Here is a 19003-nt window from a genome sequence, read left to right on the forward strand (position 1 = left end):
ACATTCAGCATCAAGAGAAAAATCTAGATGAGAAATACATTCCTACCTGGGATTTATTTATTTAAAGAGCAACTTCTAGGGTGTATCAAAAGGTTTAGAAAGACTCAAGTCAATTTCTCTTTCCAACTTCTGGTCTTTTTTCTATCCAGCAAGAATCAATATTTGGAAAGCTAACCTCTAGGCGTTGTATAGATCACAGAGTATTTTCAAAGGCAAATCAACACTGCTTCAGATCTTTGTTGTATTTGGCTGTTCTGAAACTTAGCATTTGAAATACGATATATATGGCAACCCTTGGTGAATCACAACCCATTCCCCTGACAAGATGTGTATGTTATATCATTTTAGAGGTAAAGCTAAATGGAGCCAGCTAGGTCCCCAGACCTGTTACCTCTAATTAGATCTTCCCTTTTAACGTGTTTTGCCTTAACACCTGCTGGCTTGAGCCCCTCCCCAGAACCCTTCTGTCCCCATTCACAACAACCCATTTATGAAGAACTGTGCCTGTCCCATTCGCTACATGGCTGCAGTAAGCAGAAGCCCTGCCCAAGGAGCGGAAGGCTGCCAGGAGGTGCAAAATCTATCCGTTGTGGCAGAGCAGCTCTTTGCAAGGAGGTTTGAGGCATTATCAGGTCACTACCTCTTGAGAGAAGGCACAGACAATGCCTCGTGAGGCTGTTTTGCAAATGCTAGTGCTTACTGAGGCATTTCAACTCCAACTCACAGAATTTGGGACCTTTGGAGCAATCAAAGGATAGGCCGAGATAGCAGCGGAGAGCTCTGGACCAAACCTATCATGATGATACTGGATTGTTTTTATTCCAACCTCCCCGCTGACCTTGGGGACCACATAGACAAATAGTAAGACAACAATTCTCAGATCTCACCCGCTGTATCTTATCAAGTGTACCATATTTTCTAGCTGGGTCAGGACATGACTATTGGTTCCAACTCAAAAGAGAACATAACTCATGGGGCAGCCATTTCGTTGGAGGGGCTTGACTAGGCCAGGCACAGACATTACTGCTTAGTGGGTATCTTTTCAACAGAAAGGAAGCTGCCCCAGGTAGGGAAGCAGAACTAGGAAAAGACAGACTGAGAAGAGGCTGGGCTTTGTGTTCTCATATGCATAAATCTCCGGGCTAGGAGGGGCTTTAGGTCATGCATCCACCGCCCAGGTGGTCACCTAGTCATGGCTAGAGGCCTCCCTCTCCCCAGTCATTTCTGTCACTCACCCAAGTTTCCTCTTCCTGTTTTAAGGTGCTAGCCCCACAATCCCCACCGAAGCCAAGGAACAGAAACTGAAATCTTTTCCATCCCAAGTTGACAAGTCCTTACTGGCCCTTTTGCTCTGACTTCTGTTTGAGTTTTACAGCTTCCAATTTGGCCCCTTCCCTCCCCAAAAACAGAGAGAGTGGCCAGCCAGTCACTGCTTCATACATTGACCCTAGGGAAGAAGGCCCTGGGAAAGGTTTCATGGCATCTTTGCATCTCTCGAAAATCAGGCAGTCCTCCATTTCTCTGGCCATGCTTTTTTGGCCAACAACTGCAGAGGATGGCCTGGATTTCAAGAGGCTAAAAGTAGGTTAGAACCTTCTAGAAAGGGGATCTGTGTTCAAGACTTGGGGATTTCCTGCCAGGGAGAAGCTCTCTGGGATTGGCAGTAAGCCAGGGCAATGCACAGGTGAGGAGGCTTCCTCTTGGGGGAAGAGGCAGCTTCGGTTACTTTGAGAAGCCTCAGATCTAGGTGGGCAGAGTCTTGACAGTGCCAGACAGATAGACACCTGGACTGGCGGGGAGGGTCATGCCTCCAGGTGGCCCCTGAAGAACACTGGCACATGGACAGCCCCTGACCCTTCTGGAGCCTCCTGACAGAAATGGCGATTGTTTTTTCAGAACTTCTCACTTACTTTTAGGGAACAAAAGGTAAAATTGACTTAGCAACACCTCATTTTTGAATAACAGAGAAAGAAAATATAACTGAGTGGTTTTGTGCACAGATGCTCCATCCCCTAAGCCCATGCGTGCCCTGCCTTTCCTCCGAGGGCCTGCATGGTGCTGGTCACAGGGAATCTGGGAGCTCTATGGAATCAGGAAAATCAAGGGGCACGCGAGCCCTTCTCGCCAACATGCTTTTCCTTAATCATCTAACCCCTGCTTTGGGGGCCTTGGGGTTTTCACAGGAAACGAAGAAAGAGAATACACACCAAAGAAAGATCCTGGACACTGGGTGTGTTCAAAGAGTGAGACTGATTTCTTTTTATTGCCATCTTAACAAAAATACTTCGGAAGGCAATCTTTGATTCCAGCATAGGAGGGCCAGGCAATTCCAGGCAATAATTAAGCCATTGGCTATTGGACAGGAGAGGGTTCAGTCTGAGGGGAGCAGGAACCCCCAAAGAACCACAGAATGGGGAGACGGAGCCAAAGGCACAGGGACATTACAGTCACCTTCCAGTCTCCCTACGTGGGACAAAGCTTGGCTTGGGTTTACAAGCAGCACTCCAGGAATGGCCTTGGAAGGCACTGGGTGCCGCAATCCTCCCAGCTTCCACTACAGCTCTCACTACAGGATGGGAGGGTGGGGGTTTAGGGGGGGTGGAGAGCTTGGCTGGAGGACTTCTGCTGGGGTCAGCTTCAGGCCAGGGAAAAAAGAGGACACAGAGCTGACCTGCACCCCGGTCAGAGCTAAGCTTGCATCTGCCACCTGCCACTTCCCTCTCGAACACTAAGAACCCAGCTCTCTCCCCATACTCCAACATGAGACATGAAGCTAGAGGTGTGTGTAGCCAGCGCGTAGGCAGCCCGAGCAAGCAGAGGCAAGGCATGCTGGAACCTGGAATGGGGCACAAGTCGTACGGGGCTCTGGATTCTTTTAGAAGCCAGGGAAGAGACTGCCTTCCGGCTCCTAAGACCTGGCCCTGCCTCTCCCAGACACTGGCTATGAGCCATAGGGCCAGGGCAGGGTGGGAGAATCACCTGCTACATGCTGAGTGCCTCCCGCTTCCACCAAGGACAGCTGAGGCAGGAGCAGAGATACAGGGGGCAGAGGCCTGGCAAGGGGCAAGACCCCCCTCTTCCAGACCTGGCCTCTGACAGGGGAGCTGGAAAAACCCACACCCTGGCTTCCAGTCCTGGCCCCCTCACTAACTGGCCATGTCATTTGTCTTATACAGATGATGACAATAATAATGATCGTAATAATACCCGACTTGGCTGGCTCGAGCTGACTGTCCTGAGACCCCACTGAGCCCACTCCTCTGCGAGGGTGAGGAAAAGCATAAAGTGCTCTCTATGAAGGCAAGACAGTCTTTTCCTTCCTCCAACATCATCCCATTCTTCTCCCCACTCCACACAAGGCAAGCACAGCAGCTGAGCACGCGCACAAGGGCAAGCGGAGGGCCAAGGCGGGCACCACCCCCGGGCAGGGGAGGGCAGACCCCTCCCGGAAGGAATGACTCGACCTGCCCATCAGGCCTTGCCCCCTTGAGAAGCAGCAGCATCGGGGCCTGGGAGGTCACGTGTGGGAGGCCGATGCAGCAGCCCCAAGGTTGGAAAGCGGGATTCCATTCGGATGCTCCCCACTGCTGTGGCCCCCTTCCCTGCAAGGCCTGCTGCCACGGGACACAGACCAAGAGGAGAACGATCTCCGGGCCAAGCAAGCATGAGGCAGGTGGCATTTCTTGCATCTTCAGCGTCCACCGAAGATGAGGGTGCAGGGCTGAATACATGCTCTGTTAAAGCACAGGGCAGTGACCTGCGCTCGGTGAGGAGGTGACAGCGCCCCCAATGTCCTACAAGGGTCATCGATCCTGTTCCTGGACATGAGAGACTGACCCCTGTTGCAAGGCCAGACATCCCTCCTCCATGGACTCTTCCTCCTAGTGCAGACTAGCTGGGTTAGAAATTGTGCTTTCTCTTCCGAGACCTGGTAGTCCGTGTGGGGGCTGGTGCTGGGGGAGCTGGTGGGGGCTCTGGCAGGGGGGCTTGGGCTTGGGTGGCCTGGGGAGTGGAGCCCATGGGGGCTGCCCCATCTGGCCCCCGCTGAGAGGCCTGAACTCCATCCCGGATCTCTGTCAGCGTCTGGCACATCTGACCCACGCGGCTGGTCAGCTCAGCCATGGCCTGGCCGATGACGTGCATGCTGTTGGCCATGTCCCGGTGCACAGTCACCAGCTCCTGGCAGAACTGCTGGAACACCTCGGTCTGCTGGGCATGGACGTGGAGGAGCTGCCAGTCAAGGCCCGTGGTGGGTGGGCTGGGGTGCGGCCGAGGGGTCCTGCAGGCAGCCTGGGCCTGGGGTGAGGGACGGGGCAGGGCCTCTGGCTTGGGGCCCACCGTCTCAGATTGGTCAGAGGAGGAGGATGAGCGGAGCAGGGCGGGCCTGGCCAGGTGTGCCTCTTCCTCTGGAGACTGCTGCAGAGGCACCCGAAGAGGCTGCCTTGAGGGCCCGGGTGCCTCCTCATCTTCATCATCTTGGGGGACAGAAACAAAGAAGGACAAATAGTTACAAAAGGGAGAAGGAGGGAAGCCCTGGGTTTGGCCCTGCCCCTGAAAAGTATCCCCCTGCCCTGCCACTCCACAGTCTACTTTGGCCCCCGCCCTGTTCCCCAAATCCCTGAGATGCGTGGGCCCAGCACCACTGTGGGGAGGTTCCTCTTCCTCTCATGGGAACAGCTCCATTCTATCGGGGAAGAGCCCAGGCCAGGGGACTTGGAGATCGCAGCCCGGGGACTCCGTGCCAACCCAGTGGCTCCTGACCTTGGTGGTCACTTCATCTCTCTGCAACCCACTTTCTGCAATAACCAACGCCCTGTCTACACATCGAACCACTCGGCCACCGAGTTGGGTTGTTAAGAAGAGGCATAAACAAGAGGACAAACATGAAGGCACTCTGCAAAGCTGAAGGAGTGGCACCGGCCCAAAGGTACTAGACACTCTCCGCCCACTGACCACCAGCCTCTCTGAAGCCATGTCCGCATTGCTTGGGGCCATCTTGTGGCCTTGCCGGAAGCTGCACCCTATTTTTTCATAAGTTATTGGAGTACAGGTGGTATTTGGTTATATGAGTAAGTTCTTTAGTGGAGACTTCTGAGATTTTGGTGCACCCATCACCTGAGTAGTGTATGACACACCATATGACACAAAGGCATAAGAATGACACAATGGACTCTGGGGACTTGGGAAGAGTGGGAGGTGGCAAGGGATAAAAGGCTATAAATATGGAATCTGCACCTTTAAATCACCACAGCGGATGCTGGCAGGCTGGAGAAACCCGGCAGGACAGTGCAGAGCAGGAGAGCCACCTCTGCCACCAGCCCTGCTGCCCCCCTTGTCCCCCAAGCCAGGCTTCCAGGTCAGTCACATCGTGCTCCCACCCAGGAGCACCTAACCACACAGAGGCCATTGGACAGACTGCTCCCTGCAGCTGGACATAGGGAGGGGCCCAGCCCCTGCACATGTGGGTCTGGCTTTCTGGTGACCGAGGGTATGGGCTGATCCCTGTGGCAGGAATAAATAATGTATAGGCTGACCCTACTGACAGGCAAGCCCTCCCTGCCCATACCTGAGGGCTTGAGTCAGGACTATCCCCCAGGAAGGTGATGGGGAGGACAGATGGGTTTATCCTTCAGTTTCCTCATGCCTCCCAGGGGTCCTGGGGCCTCACTTGGGCCAGCTTGGCCTCTTGGCAGTGCTTGGTGGGACAGCAGCCATCCCCTGAGATGCCAGAGACCTGTCTGGTATGGCCAGTGTTGGAAGGAATGAGGCCTGGCGAGGTGATGCTGCTCCCTCCCTCCCTGGGCCTGTTCTGCCGAGCCCCTGGCAGCTGGCCACTGCTGGGAAAGGGAGGGCTGTGAGCCTGGCATGGGGGCGAGCAGGCTCTGCCTGATGGTATACTCAGACTCCCTGCCAGCCCAGGTTACCTTTGGTGGCCTTGTGACATTCAGTCTCAGGGAGATGGAGGGGTGAGTGGAGCAGGATGCAGGGAACAGACTTTACTGGATGCTGACCCCCCATTTTTTCTTAACACGGGGCAGAATCCTCTTAAGACTTAGGAAAATGCTGATTCACAGGAAGCCGGCAGACCCGAGTTCAAGTCCTGCTTCTGAATTGAGCTCTGGGTCACCTTGGTTTTTAGAGCTTACTTTCTACATTGCAAGGAAGTTGAACTAAATGGTCTCCACGTTCATTTCCAGTCCTGAACATCTGACTCTGTGAACCACCATCTGTCAGGAGCCCCAGCCAAACGGAAAACAAGCGGACCCCACTGGCAGGGTGCCTGGGAAGGGAAGGTGCAAAGGAGTCTTTGCAAAGCACCTTCCTGCAAAGCACCTTCCTACGGCTGAGCCACAGCTGCTTCCCAGGGGCCCCTCCTGCCTGGCTCCCACCACTCACGAGCTGGTCAGGCAGACGGCCTCTAGTGGGGACTGCAGCTGGCGGGGAGCAGGGGAGATGTGCAGAAGTGGAAAGGAAGGGTTGCAGCCTCTGCAGAGGTCTTGAGTGCTCCCCCTTCTGCTGAGCCCCAAGGGACACCCGCTTCAGCCACTGGGGCCCTGGCTTCAAAGTGCATGTGAGACACAGGAAGTAGAGAGGAAAGGCAGGGACAAGTACAGAGGGACAAGAGGGGTGAGGAGTGGGTGGGTGGGGGAGCAGCTGGAGGATGGAGAGGGAGCTTAGATGCAGCCGTAGGGCAGGCAGAGTGAGGCAGCACAGTGAGAAGGGGGAGCAGGCTACGCAGCTCAGGCAGGGGAATGCGGAGAATAGAGAGGAACAAAGCCATTAGGACCAGACACAGAAAGAAACTGATCTTTCCACAGCTGGGGCCCTCGCAGCGTGGCCACCTCGCCTCCAGCCCACCCCACCGCACCCCGCCCCCCCGCCCCACCGCCTCCAGCCCCCTCCCCAGCACCGCTACACTTGGGCCTTCCTGGCTTCTCACTGTTCCTGGAACGTGCCAAGCGCCTTCCTGATGCGGGGCCTCGTACATGCTGTTCTCTGCCTGTGCGCCTCCCCTCCCCTTCTGCGTGCCTCCCCTCCCCTTCTCCGCGCCCCATGCTGCTGCTGCTGCCTGGCCTGGTTAACTCTTACTCTTCACAGCCCAGTCTGCTGGACTTCTTCAGAGAGCCTTCCCCAGCCTTCCTTAACTCTCAGACAGAACTGCCACGTAACTCACAGGGTCACATGCAAAATGAAAACGTGGGGCCCCTGGCTCAAAAACTATGAAGAATGTCCAGATGGCGACAGTAGAGCCTGAAACCCAGCTCGGCCCCTGTGACTGTGCAGGTCGCATGCTTATGAGGTCAGCCCTGCTCTCGGAACCTCCTGGACTCCTGTGTCCTTCATCCGTTCATTACCAGTTTACTCGTGCAGCTATTTAAAGTTGGTTTATTCCTAGGAGTCCAGGGTCTTCCCAAGAGCAGGGCCTGTGTAGGGTTTACACACAGCTGTCTTTCCAGCTCCCAGCATGGTTCTGGCACAGAGATGCTCAGTAAATATTCTAGAATGAATGCACAAAAAGGGATGGAGAGGAGACAGAACTGGGAGGAGGGGAGGAGGGAAAGAGTGGGCTGGACAGGGAAGGACAGGAGAGAACCAGAAGGAAAGTCCATGGGAGACTGCGGAGAGTAGGCTGGGGAGCAGGCGGGCCGGCGGGGCGGAGGGGACTGGTGATACTCACAGCTGGTCGAAGGGCTGTCGGTGCCATCCAGTTCCGCCCTGGGGAAGCTGCGCCCTGCACGGGCCGTGAGTAGCGCTGACTCGATGGCCCTCTCGTGGGCTGTGAGCACAATGGTGGGGGCTCGGCCCCCAGCCCCAGGGCCCGACAGGGTCTGCTGCATGAAGGCCAGTTTGTCCTTGGTCCTGCGTTTCATGTCATCCCATCTGTGCTTAATGTCCTTGACGGAGCGGGGCACCTGGCTGACGGAGGTGATTTTCCGGGCTATGCCTTCCCAAATCTTGTCCCTGTCAGCATGGGACAGCCGCATGGTCTCCCTCCCAAAGAGCACAGCTTCGTGGTGGGTCACCTCTGTGACAAGAATGTCCAGCTCCTCCTTGGAGAACTTGGGCTTCCTCTTACGCTCGGCCAGGTGTGCCACATTCCTTGGGTTGAATATCCCACAAAGCACATGGGGTAAATGACCGGCAACGCAGGTGGTCCTCCTCCTTCCTAATTGCCGGCCCCCAGCTGGAGAGCCAGGAGGCACCTGGGGCAACCTGGCCTCCACCACACCCTCCTCCTACTGAGAGGTCCCTTCCACTACTCCTCGGAGGGGAGGGTGGAAAGAAGAGACGGTGTTACATGGGAGGGAGCACTGGACTCAGAGTCGAAGGTCTCGGGTTCAGGGCCTGCTTTAGCTCTTACTAGCGGTGAAAGCTAGGGCGGTTCAAGTTCAATCTTTCCTGCCTCACTCTCCCTGTCCAGAATAATAACCACAAGCCTTTGGGGTTATCACTAAGGAGGGAAAACCACCATGATGTAAGGGGCTTAAAATTGCTTAAAGGTAGCAATAAAGGATCTTATCAAAATTAGAATTAGACCATTGCCTCTATAAAGCCATATTTACCTACAGCCCTATAGCTGAATGAATGGCTTGGAAGAAGAATATGTAAGCAGAGAGACGATTTACACTGGGCTGCCGTGGGGTGTAGAGCGGCTATGCCATGACTAGCATGTGGCCACAGAAAGCTTATTCTGCCCAGTGGCTATCTTCCCCTTCTCCTTCCCCTTCCCGGTCAGTTCTCCAAGCACCCACCTTTGCATAGGTGCAGGAAAACAGGTTTTCCTCCCATGGGAGAGCTTTTTTTGTGGGGTGGGCTGCTGTGCCTTTTTGGTAGAATTTGAGGAGCCCACGACTATCCAGAGGGAGACAAGTTCCACTTTGGTGGACACGAGGGGGATCTGGGATTCCCTCTCTACTGAGCAGCCACAGGTCCTGGGCAAGGGGCATAGCATGGCCCTTCCATCCCAGGTGGTCCCTGCTCTGGCTTTGGAACTCGATTTCTCCACATCGTGGCTCTGTCACCCTTTAACTAGTCATAAAAGGTTTAAAAAAATTCACCCAAGAGAGGACACGAGGGTGTAGAGGAAAGCTCAGAGCCCAATTCATTCCTTGGACTCTTCTGAAACCGGGAGGGGAAGGCCAGTGGCACCAGCATCCTTTAGCCCTCATCTTCCTACTCATGCACCCAAATTACCAGGGCCCGGAAGATGGGAAGAAGGCTGGGGCCTCAGTGCCCAGTCCAAGATGGTGGCAGGGACATGGATTAGACCTGGGACTATAGATTGAGTCTCCTTGAGCCAAGACATGGGACTCATGTGAAGCCAGTCTCCTTCTCCATAAAACTAGGGTGATAATTCTAGTGCCACTGCCCAGGGCTATCAGGAGGAGTTTCTCACTCTTGCCACTATTGCACCTGGGGCTAGATAATTCTTTGTGGGGAAGGAAGGGGTGTGCTGTGTGATGCAGGATTTTATCAGTATCCTTGGCTTCTACCTGAAAACATCCAACCACCAAACACATCTCCAGGCCTTGCCAAATGCCCCCAGGAGCACAAAATAGTGCCCGGTTGAGAACCACCACAGGCAGATCACCTAGCACAGTGCTGTCAGAAAGGCCAGCTCAACACAACAGTGCCCACTCCCCTCCTGGCCCACCATTAATTTTGTTAAGAAACTAACTGAGTCCATTCAATCATCCCCAAGCCACGCCATGACAGTGCAAGGGACAGCATCTGCAGATCAGAAAGAGCTACACCAATGGAAACTGGACATGAAGGGGAAGGAGGGTTCCCAGGGCGTGCTTTCCCTCACTCCAACCACAGGAGGGGCATCTCCATGGCAACAAACTGCATCCCCAAACCCAACCTGCTCTTCGAGCGGTCATAAGATGAAAGCCCACCAGCTGTGACTACCCAGATGCCATCTTGAATCAGGACAGGCTGGGAGCAGAACAGAAAAGATCCCATGCTAGTGAGGTGGCAGTAGCGGAACCCCCCAAATCCCTGCTCACCAGTGCCCATCCAGGTCCAGGAAGCCAGGCTTCACCTGGTCCTTTGTGCACAAGCAGGAAGAACACTGGCCTAGGATTCCAGAGCCAGGAGTTCAAATCCTCATTCTGCCACCCTGACTGCATGCTCTTGAGCAAGACCTCACCCTGCCCTGGATCTCAGTTTGACCACCGTGGCATGAAGATCCATACACAGCAGTGGTTCTCAATGCTAGCGGCACATTAGAATCACTAGCTTTCAAAATACCAAGGCCGGGGGCCCATCCCCAGCCCAATTAAGTCACAATCTGCGGTGCCAGAGGATAGCTAAGTTAGTTCGGATGATAACTCCCCTTCTTTGGGGTTGTGGGAAGGCCTTGTCCCCAAGGAGAGAGATCAGAGGTGGGTGAAAGAGTGGAACAGATTCAGCTCTATGGGCAAAGCTCCTGACACCTTAAAAGCAACAGCACAGAAAGCCTGATTCCCCAGTGGACACACGCACACTCTCCCCTGCTTGCCTGGAGCCAGGCTGCAGCCACAGGACAGGCAGCACAGCGGCGCAGGCTGAGGGTCCAGACTGTGTAGCCACCCTACAGCCTATCTAGACACCGCACCCCAGTGTCCCCAGACACAATCCTGGCCCCTTGGAAGGCCCATGTCAACAGACCCCTCCTCTTTCACCTGGGTCCTGCAGCACACTGTGCCTCAGAGCAAAAACTACACTGGAAAATCATCTCTGTGGTGGGAGGTGTGAGCCTGGGAAGGGCCAGCAGGGGTTGGGGCAGGGGGTGCGGTGGGGCAGGGCTGCGTGATCCACCCCGGTACCCAGTACGCAGTCTGACTTGAACTAGATGCTCAGTACGCAGGTGGTGAACTGTAAGTGCTCAGCTGACCTGGACCCCGTGGCAGTAAGAAGAGAAGGCAGTTGGAGGTGTTGAGCCACCTCCCTGGGGTGTGTCTGATCAGCTGTGTGCAAGGAGGCTGGGGGCAGTGGGTGCTGTCCTCCATACTGCAAGGCAGCAGGCCTGCTCGTCTCTGGCACCTCTGTTCTGCACCCATCAAATGGCAATGAGAACACCTGCCCCAACACATAAGAGGGTGAACACTAAAGTGCTCTGGGAGGTGTGAACTGCTGCTCAGCCACTCAGGGCTGTCTGATAGGAGTACAGGTGGGCAGTGGAGCCACTGGGAAGGGCACAGGAGCCCTCATCGCACATTCCCCACCTCAAACCTGTTTCTCCTCATTTGCTCAGAAAGTCTCAGAGTTGAAGACAGCACCCCACCTCTTAGGAAGTCCTCATCTGCCCTCTTTCCAAGCACAATCCCACCTCCAGCCCAAGACCTCATGGGTCATGGAACTGTACAAATGCCAGCAGAGGGCCCCAGGTCCACGGTGTGGCTATGTCCCGCACTCCAGACATCTGAGGCTTCCTTCCCTCCCTCCCACCCAGATCCAGATCCCCAGTCAGTGCTCCTAGGTACCCGAAAGAGGCCAACAAGCAGGCAACCAGGCATGTCGGGTCTCCCACGCCGTCCACAAACCCCACCCGGCAGAGCCCCTCGCACATGGCACAGACCATCAGCATCACGCTGGGCCCGTGGTTCCAGGCTCAACTCAGCCATCCCCAGGGGACCCTGGGCCAGTCTCCTGCCTCCTCTGGCTGGCATTTAAGGAAACTTCTGGTGCAAACTTCTGTCCCAAACGCTGGAACAGGGTAAAGTTCACTCTTCAAAGTACTCAAACTTAGGCAGCAAGCACTGTCAAAAACTGAGCTGGAAACTTTGTCAGAAGCCCTCTCTTCCATGGAGGCTGTTTGAACTGCTGGGGCCGCACTGGGGCATTTCTCACACCACTCCTGCAGGCGCCTGCTCTGAGAAGGTGTCACGGTCCTAGATGGGGGACATTCTCCCCCTCCTCCTCAAGAATGCTGCCAGGAGCCTGGGCCCAGGTCCTCCAGACACACTGCCAAGTGAGCAGCCCGAGGGGTCCCTGCATCCCAACAGCCTGGCCACAGGCCGTCCTCTAGAGCTCCCTGATGGAGGCCTAGGGGAAAAGGTGGGTCCTTCAGAGTTAGATGCATCCCAAACCCCGCGAACGGCAGTCTCTGGGCCTCCAGAGGCCTCCACCACTGGAGAGCCCATAGGACCAACACATTCCCTTGGCTCCTTTCCAGAGGCCAGGCAAGACCCCCGGGACATCAGCAGAATGGGGCTCACCTCATCCAGTTGGCTTTGGTCTCGTCTGAGCCATCTATGGACTTATAGCGGTTGTTCTTGTCCACAATCTGGAAGAAAGAGAGAGAGTCTAGGATGGCCATTCTACAGGAGCTGTCATGTCAGTGGGCTCCTCCCCAACCAGGGCCCAGGGCCTGGCCCTGCCTGCTGCCACCCCCTTCCCCTGAAATGTCACCACTGCTACAGAACTGAAATGCAGGCTGGGTTCAGAATCCCTGCTACCTATCCTCCACCCATTCCCATTCTCCTAGAGACACTGGGGAGCCCATCCTCCTAGACACACACAGCCCTTCACACGTGTTTTGAATTCCTGGGAGATGGGGAACAGACAGATGGGACCATCTCCCTCCTCTGTCTTGATGGACTACTCAGCAACATGGCTGACAAGGGGCATTTCCATTGGCCTCCAGTCACAACTACAAAGACTAAATCAATCCTTCTCTCTTTACAGTTTCTGTGGGAGACAGAGGCCACTGCTGGATGACTGAGCATATGTGATTTGAGAGGGTTCCTCCTCTTCCCAACCTCTAAATGTTCAAGAGCCTCAGGGTTTGAAGCTGGGCTGCTTTCTCTTTTATTTCATCATCACTCTTTAATCAGAGTTCAGCTGGGTATGAAATTCTAGGCTAAGTTTTATTTTCTTTCAGCACTCTGAAGATTACTAAAAAGACTGCCATTGGCGCAAAAGCAACAGCTGTCAGTATCATGTTGTTCTTTTGTGGGTAATCCTGTCTGTGGTAAATTTTAAGACTTTCACTTTACTCTTGATTTTCTGCAGTTTTGCTATGTGGTTTTGAAGTGTAGATTTACTTTCCTGAAATTCTCCTTATTACTTGATGAACACCTTCCAACTCCAAGACTCATATTTTTTTCAATTCTGGAAAATTCTCAGTCATTAGGCTTTTGAGTAACAGCTTCTCAGTCATTTTCTCCCCTCTCTTTCAGTAAAATTTCTGTTAAACAGGTATGAGAGTAGCTCAATCTATCCTCCATGTCTTTTAACTACACTTCTGTATTTTTCTCTATCTTTCTGGGCACTCTCTGGAAAAATTTCTCAGAACTCTCTTCCAGTCCAATAATTCTCTCTTCAGCTGTGTCTATTCCAGGGTTTCTCCCATCTACTGAGGTGTTTTCATCTTTCTTTGCTCTCTTTTTTAATGAGTATCTTTATTTTGATGAATATTTTTCATTCCCAGAATTTTTAGTTTTTTGCAGGTCCATCCTTTTATGCACCCTGCCTCTTTTTGTTTCATAATGATATGTTCCTTCTTTTTCCTTTTCTAACAGCTTTACTGAGGCATAATCGACATATAATGTACAACTTGATAAGTTTTGACACATGAGCTAGATCAGGGTTGGTTCCCTGAGGACTTGGTGAAGCACAGACTGGGAGAATTCCTGGGAAATGGGAAACAGATGGATAGTCACCATGCCTAGACTCCTACCTAACCTGGTGCCATTCATAAGCCTCTATCTTTCTCTTCAAAGCAGCAGAGAAGTATTTTATCAATGTAAATTAGATCATGTCTTGCACCAGCTCAAGATGGCATGCTGCACTCTCAATAAAACTCATATTTATGGCCACAGCCTTCACAGCCCACAGGCCTGCTCCCCAACTTACCCTGGGCCCCTCACTCCCTTTTCACTTTTCTGAAGCCTTGATACCCTGAGAGCGAGCCTTAACATTGGCCAGTTCCACTGCTTAGAGCCTCTTTTATCTACCCTTAAAAATAATAATAATAATGAAATATTTCAAGCATTCAGAAATTATAAAGAAGAATGCAGCTGACAACCCTGTGCCCACCAGCTACAGCAACAAAAATTAACACGAGTTATATTTGTCTCAGGCCTCTCTCTCCTTTTGCTTCAAGAAAATGCTGAGATGCAGTGGAAGACCCTCTCTGCCTCCAACTTCTCTTTCCCTTCCTCCCTCCAAGAGTAACCACCATCCTGGAGATGATGGGAAGTCTTCCCATTTTTATGACACAAGAACTTTTCAAAGAACAACACACAGGACTGTTTGCATGTGTGTAAAGTTTACAGAAATGGCACCCAAGTAAACATATCCTTTTCCAATTTTTTTCCCACTAAGCTTTGAATATGTGGTCCCTTCTTAGCTTTTGGGTCTCAGATTACGTCAGCTCCACAGAAAAAGCCTTTCCTAGCCTTGAACCTAAAGGAAGTTCTTCCTTGCTACACCTTAACCTCCATATCCCCGGTCTATCATGGCATCATCTCTGTTACATCATCCTGTAACTTCCCTTAGGAGGTCTAATTACAGTGAGCATTTTGTTGATATCTATTTGCCAATTTGGTAACTGACTGGCTCCCTGGCTAGACATAAGCTAATGAGCACAAAGCACGTGGGTGCTCTGATCACGATGGTGGCCCTGTTTCCTAACACAGGGAAGGCATGGCACATGGTGGAATACTGGTTGGATGAATGATTGGATGAAGAGCCTTTTAGTTAAAAAGCAAGTTAAAGGGAAAAGCTGAGTGCAAAGCTCACACCTGTAATCCCAGCACTTTGGGAGGCTGAGGTCAGAGAATTGCTTGAGCCCAGGAGTTTGAGACCAGCCTGAGCAACATAGCAAGACCCTGTCTCTACAAAGAATTAGCCAAGTGTGGTGGTACATACATGCCTGTGGTCCCAAATACTCAGGAGGCTGAGGCAGGAGGATTGCTTAAGCCCAAGAGTTTGAAGCTGCACTGACCCATGATTGTGCCACCGCACTCAAGCCTGGGTGACAGAGTAAGGTCGTGTTTCTAAAAGAAAAGAAAAGAAGAAAGAAGCAAAGAAGGAAGGAAGGAAGGAAAAAAGAAAGGAAGGAAGAAAGAAGAAAAAATTACAAAATATTAAGATTTTAGTAAAAATGAAATGAGTGCTATGCCAGAGCCAGCTTATACTGAGAACCAACTGTTAAATTTTCAGCAATTTTGTGAAACAGTGGTTAAACACAGCCATTAAAAATTAAATGATATAAGCTTACAATTCAGTAAATGATACATTTTTAAAAGGCAATAAATACTCAAAACTTGATCACTTCTCAATTATTTTACTACACTTGACTGACTATTCTCTACGCTCTTGAGGGTACTGGCCTCTATTGTAGCTGCATAGTAGACATAACATACAATAGTTGTGATTGCACATTTCTTCCCAGCTGCACATTCAGCGATTTCATGTTAGTTGCTTGAAATCAGCCATGGGGGGAGCATTTACACCATGGAAATTGGCACTTATCCTCACCATCACCATCACCATCAGTTGTTAAACATCTACCAGCATACCACTACATATGTTTGTATGAGCATAGAAAGTCTAGGAGGTACATTTCAAACTCTCAACTCTCGTTACCTCTAGAGGGGAGGAAAGAAGGAGGCAGGGATGCTTTTGCTTTATTTGTCCATGAGACTATACTGACTCCATGTTTTAAAAATCTCAGAAAACTAAAAAGAGAAAACATGTAACTCGGGCTTCCCCTCCCATGGCAGTCTCCTCAGGTGATGTCCCAGTCTGCGGGGACCCTCCCCTGGAGTCTCAGAGCACCTTGGACTTTATCATAACACTGCTTCCCCAACATTATCATTTCTGATTGCTCCCCTCTCTTCTGGGGGAAAAGAGAAGCATCTCTAGGTCCCACAGCCAGTAGTAGGAGCACATAGACGGTAGTAAGAGCCACGGAGCCAGAGGAGTCGGCTAGAATTTCAGCTTCACTGCACACAAGCTGAGTGGCTTTGGGCAGATGACTTTGCGGACCATGCCTCAGTTTCCTCATCTATAAAATGGGATAAAATCCAGCCTTGCCGCACTGCTGTCATAATGAAAGTGGAAGACACTCAGTGAATTGTTACTGTTAGCATTGTGATCATAATTGAGATTATTAAGAGTTCAAATATTAGTTATTACTAATTTAGGGTGGTGGGAGCCCTGTGGGTCAACACCGAGTGGTGATAAGTCTTGGCAGTTTCATTTGGACAGAGAGGCCTGGGTAAGGGCTGTGAAGGACAGAGGAACTGCCTGAGACCTCTGTCTGTTGGGTTCAGGTCTAGAGTTTTTCTGAGGGGTGTTTTTTGGCTTATCTTTCCCATCAATCAGGATTTTCTCAAATCAAGCACTTATTCATTCATTCAAACCAGCAAGCATCATGGAGGGAGTGGGCACAGTGGCAGGCTCTGGGGATAGAATGGTGACCCAGGCAGAGAATGTCTTTGCTCTTAGAAAGCTCACAGCCTAGCGGGATACAGAAGAGAAGCCACTGTGATACGGCATGGCCAGCGCCATGGTGGGGAATTATGTGGAATTACTGGATCTCTGAGCTGGAGCCCTGGACCTGGGAATCTGTTGAGGACCTTTCTTGGGACATGGAGTATAAGCTGAGATCTTAGAGAAGAGACAGATGGTGCTCTGGGCAGAGGGTGCAGGGCAGGCAGGATCTCACAGGGCCTGTGCCACTGATGAACCCAGGCCACCCTGAGTAGAGAGCAGGCTTTGGGCCACCAGTTCTGGCACTGAGATGGGTCCAGGAATGGCAGCAGGGCCCGATGCTCAGGAGCAGCCCCCAGAGGCTGGTCTCCCAGCATCTTCCCTTGCCTTATCCCTCAAGGTCAACTCCTTGGTCCCTCTGAACTTAGTACTTTGGACCAGCCAGAAGCTCTGAGCACTGTGATACAAGGCCTTTGATAACCTGGAAACAGGTTGATAACCTGGGGAACCCACATGGTAAGAAGCTCCCTTAGGCTGGATGAGAAGAGACCTGAGAAAGCAGAACTATCATCATCAGATGTGGGAAGGACAACCATGTCATAGGGACAGGATGGTTAGAACCTGCTTGCATCTAGGGGGACGCAGGCCTGAACTCAGCACAAGGAGTGATGGTCTAACATGAAGAAGAGTCCTAAGATAGGATAAGAACCCTGTGAGGTGGCGAGCTTCTTGTTACTGGGAGTATTCAAGCAGGGGATGATTGCTAGTAGGGAGGCTGAAAAAAGGACTCGCTCATTCAGTGGATATCTGTCCTAAACGACCTCAAAGTTCTGTCTAAAATGAAGATTGTGTGATTCTATGTAGAGGGATGCTCAGAAAAATAACATAAAAGCATGGAGTTTGGCCCCCTGGGCCAAGCATGGTCTAGGTGGACCCACACTCTCATTCAGACCATGGTAATAATTAATAAAGATAATAAAAATAAAACCTCATTAACAGCTACCACTCATGGAGTACCTTCACTATGCAAGGAGTACCTTCACTATGTCAAGTACTTTGATAAACTATTAATTCTCACAGCTATTATGATTATCCTCCCTTTACAGATTAGAAAACTGAGGCTGAGGGCTGTTGGTAACTTGCCTGAGGCAGCAAAGGAATTTTACACATGGGAAGCTGGAGTTTAAACTTAGGTCTCTGGCAGTACAGTCCATGCTTTAACCACTTTGTAGAGCAATGGATGTTAGTGCCAACATTTCCCTAATGACTCCATTAACCACCGTCAACCATTCCTGAAACCCAGCAGCAACCAGGACTCTTCTGGGGCCCTCTCTGAACTTCCAGCTTGGCCTCTGAGCAAACCTGCTATCAGCAGGTTGGTATTTTAATAGGGAGGGCAACAGAACATCTGTCTGCCCCAACTGAGGATTCAATGTTGGGCTCCTCTAAATGGTATCATGACCAGATGCTGTAGAGATGGATTTTCAAAAATCTGATTTGTTTGCAACTTTCCAGGAATTCACTGAATCCATAAAGCATTCTTAGTTTTTAATCCTGCATTTCTTCATAGAGCAAAGTAGTTACAAAAATGACTGGTGAAGCCATTCGCCGTTGACGAAGCACTTTGGCATACCTCAGATGCTCCTCTCTCAAGCCCCAGGAGGCAGATGCATCACCTCTTTTCTCTAGCTACTCCCCAGCCCAACCAGCTTAAGACCTGAGAGAGAAAGAGATAACCTGAACTTGAACTTGAACTCCAACCTCTGCTATGGCCAGAGACATGGAGTGAAGAATACTGAAGCCAGATGAGGGCATCGGAGGCTATCCAGATAATCTAACCTGGTTCCTAACCTGGTGTCTGGGGAAGGGGGCGTCCCTTAAAATGTATGCAGCTTTTTGTGAACATTGGCACATGAGCATAATTTCCTAGGTGATTCCAAAAAGCTCAAGAACCATGATTTAACCCATCCGTCCTAATTTAACTGATAAGGAAATGAGAGCTTCCTTTTATTATTCCAAAACTTCCTTTTATCAAATGTCTTTTCTGTTTAGACCACTTTATTGAGGTATGACTGGCATACAAAAAGCTGTACATATTTAATGTATCCAACTTGATGAGTTTGGAAATAAGTGTACCCCTGTCAAATTGCCACAAACTATGACATAAACATATCCATTATCTCCAAAAGACTCCTCCTGCTCTTATTATTATTATTGTGATAACACTTAACGTAAGATCTACCCTTTTGGCAAATTTTTAAGTATGCAATACAGTATTGATAACTACGGGCTCTATGCTGTGTGGTAGATCTCTGGGACTTGCTTATCTTGCATAACTGAAACTTTACACCCTTGAAGTAATACCTATTTCCCTCTTTCCCAGCCACTGGCAACCACTATTCTACTCTCTGTCTCTATGAATCTGACTATTTCGGATTCCTCCTATAAGTGGTATCAGGTAGTATTTGTCCTGTGTCTGGCTTATTTCACTTAGTATAACGTCCTCTGGGTTTACCCATGTTGTTGCAAATGGCAGAATTTCCTTCTTCTTTATGCTTGAAAAGACTCTGGAGAC

The 19003-nt window shown here is 51.1% G+C and overlaps 2 protein-coding genes across 7 annotated transcripts in view; both read right to left on the reverse strand.

Moving 5' to 3' along the window:
• Nucleotides 1-19003, reverse strand: part of PRDM11 (PR/SET domain 11) — an 89421-nt gene that overhangs the window by 20340 nt on the left and 50078 nt on the right. For 5 of the 6 annotated variants that reach the window (XR_001107504.3, XM_012452418.3, XM_012452419.3 and 2 more), the window contains one exon: nt 12204-12271. Coding sequence is in view for 5 of the 6 variants with exons in the window: in XM_012452418.3 (XP_012307841.1) it covers nt 12204-12271 (68 nt within the window). In the remaining variant the exon portion in view is untranslated. Of the gene's footprint in view, nt 1-2231; nt 4476-7678; nt 8101-12203; nt 12272-19003 lie in introns of those variants that run through there. The other variant, XM_012452420.2, reaches the window with a different exon arrangement.
• LOC105717314 (uncharacterized) lies at nt 3147-3858 on the reverse strand. The gene is given in 2 exon segments (XM_012452423.2): nt 3147-3590; nt 3592-3858. Coding segments are annotated over 2 exon segments (711 nt in total).

The sequence above is a fragment of the Aotus nancymaae genome, unplaced genomic scaffold (assembly GCF_030222135.1).
Source record: "Aotus nancymaae isolate 86718 unplaced genomic scaffold, 86718_ANA_hifiasm-v0.15.2.pri h1tg000059l, whole genome shotgun sequence".
In the NCBI taxonomy this organism is placed as follows: domain Eukaryota; kingdom Metazoa; phylum Chordata; class Mammalia; order Primates; family Aotidae; genus Aotus; species Aotus nancymaae.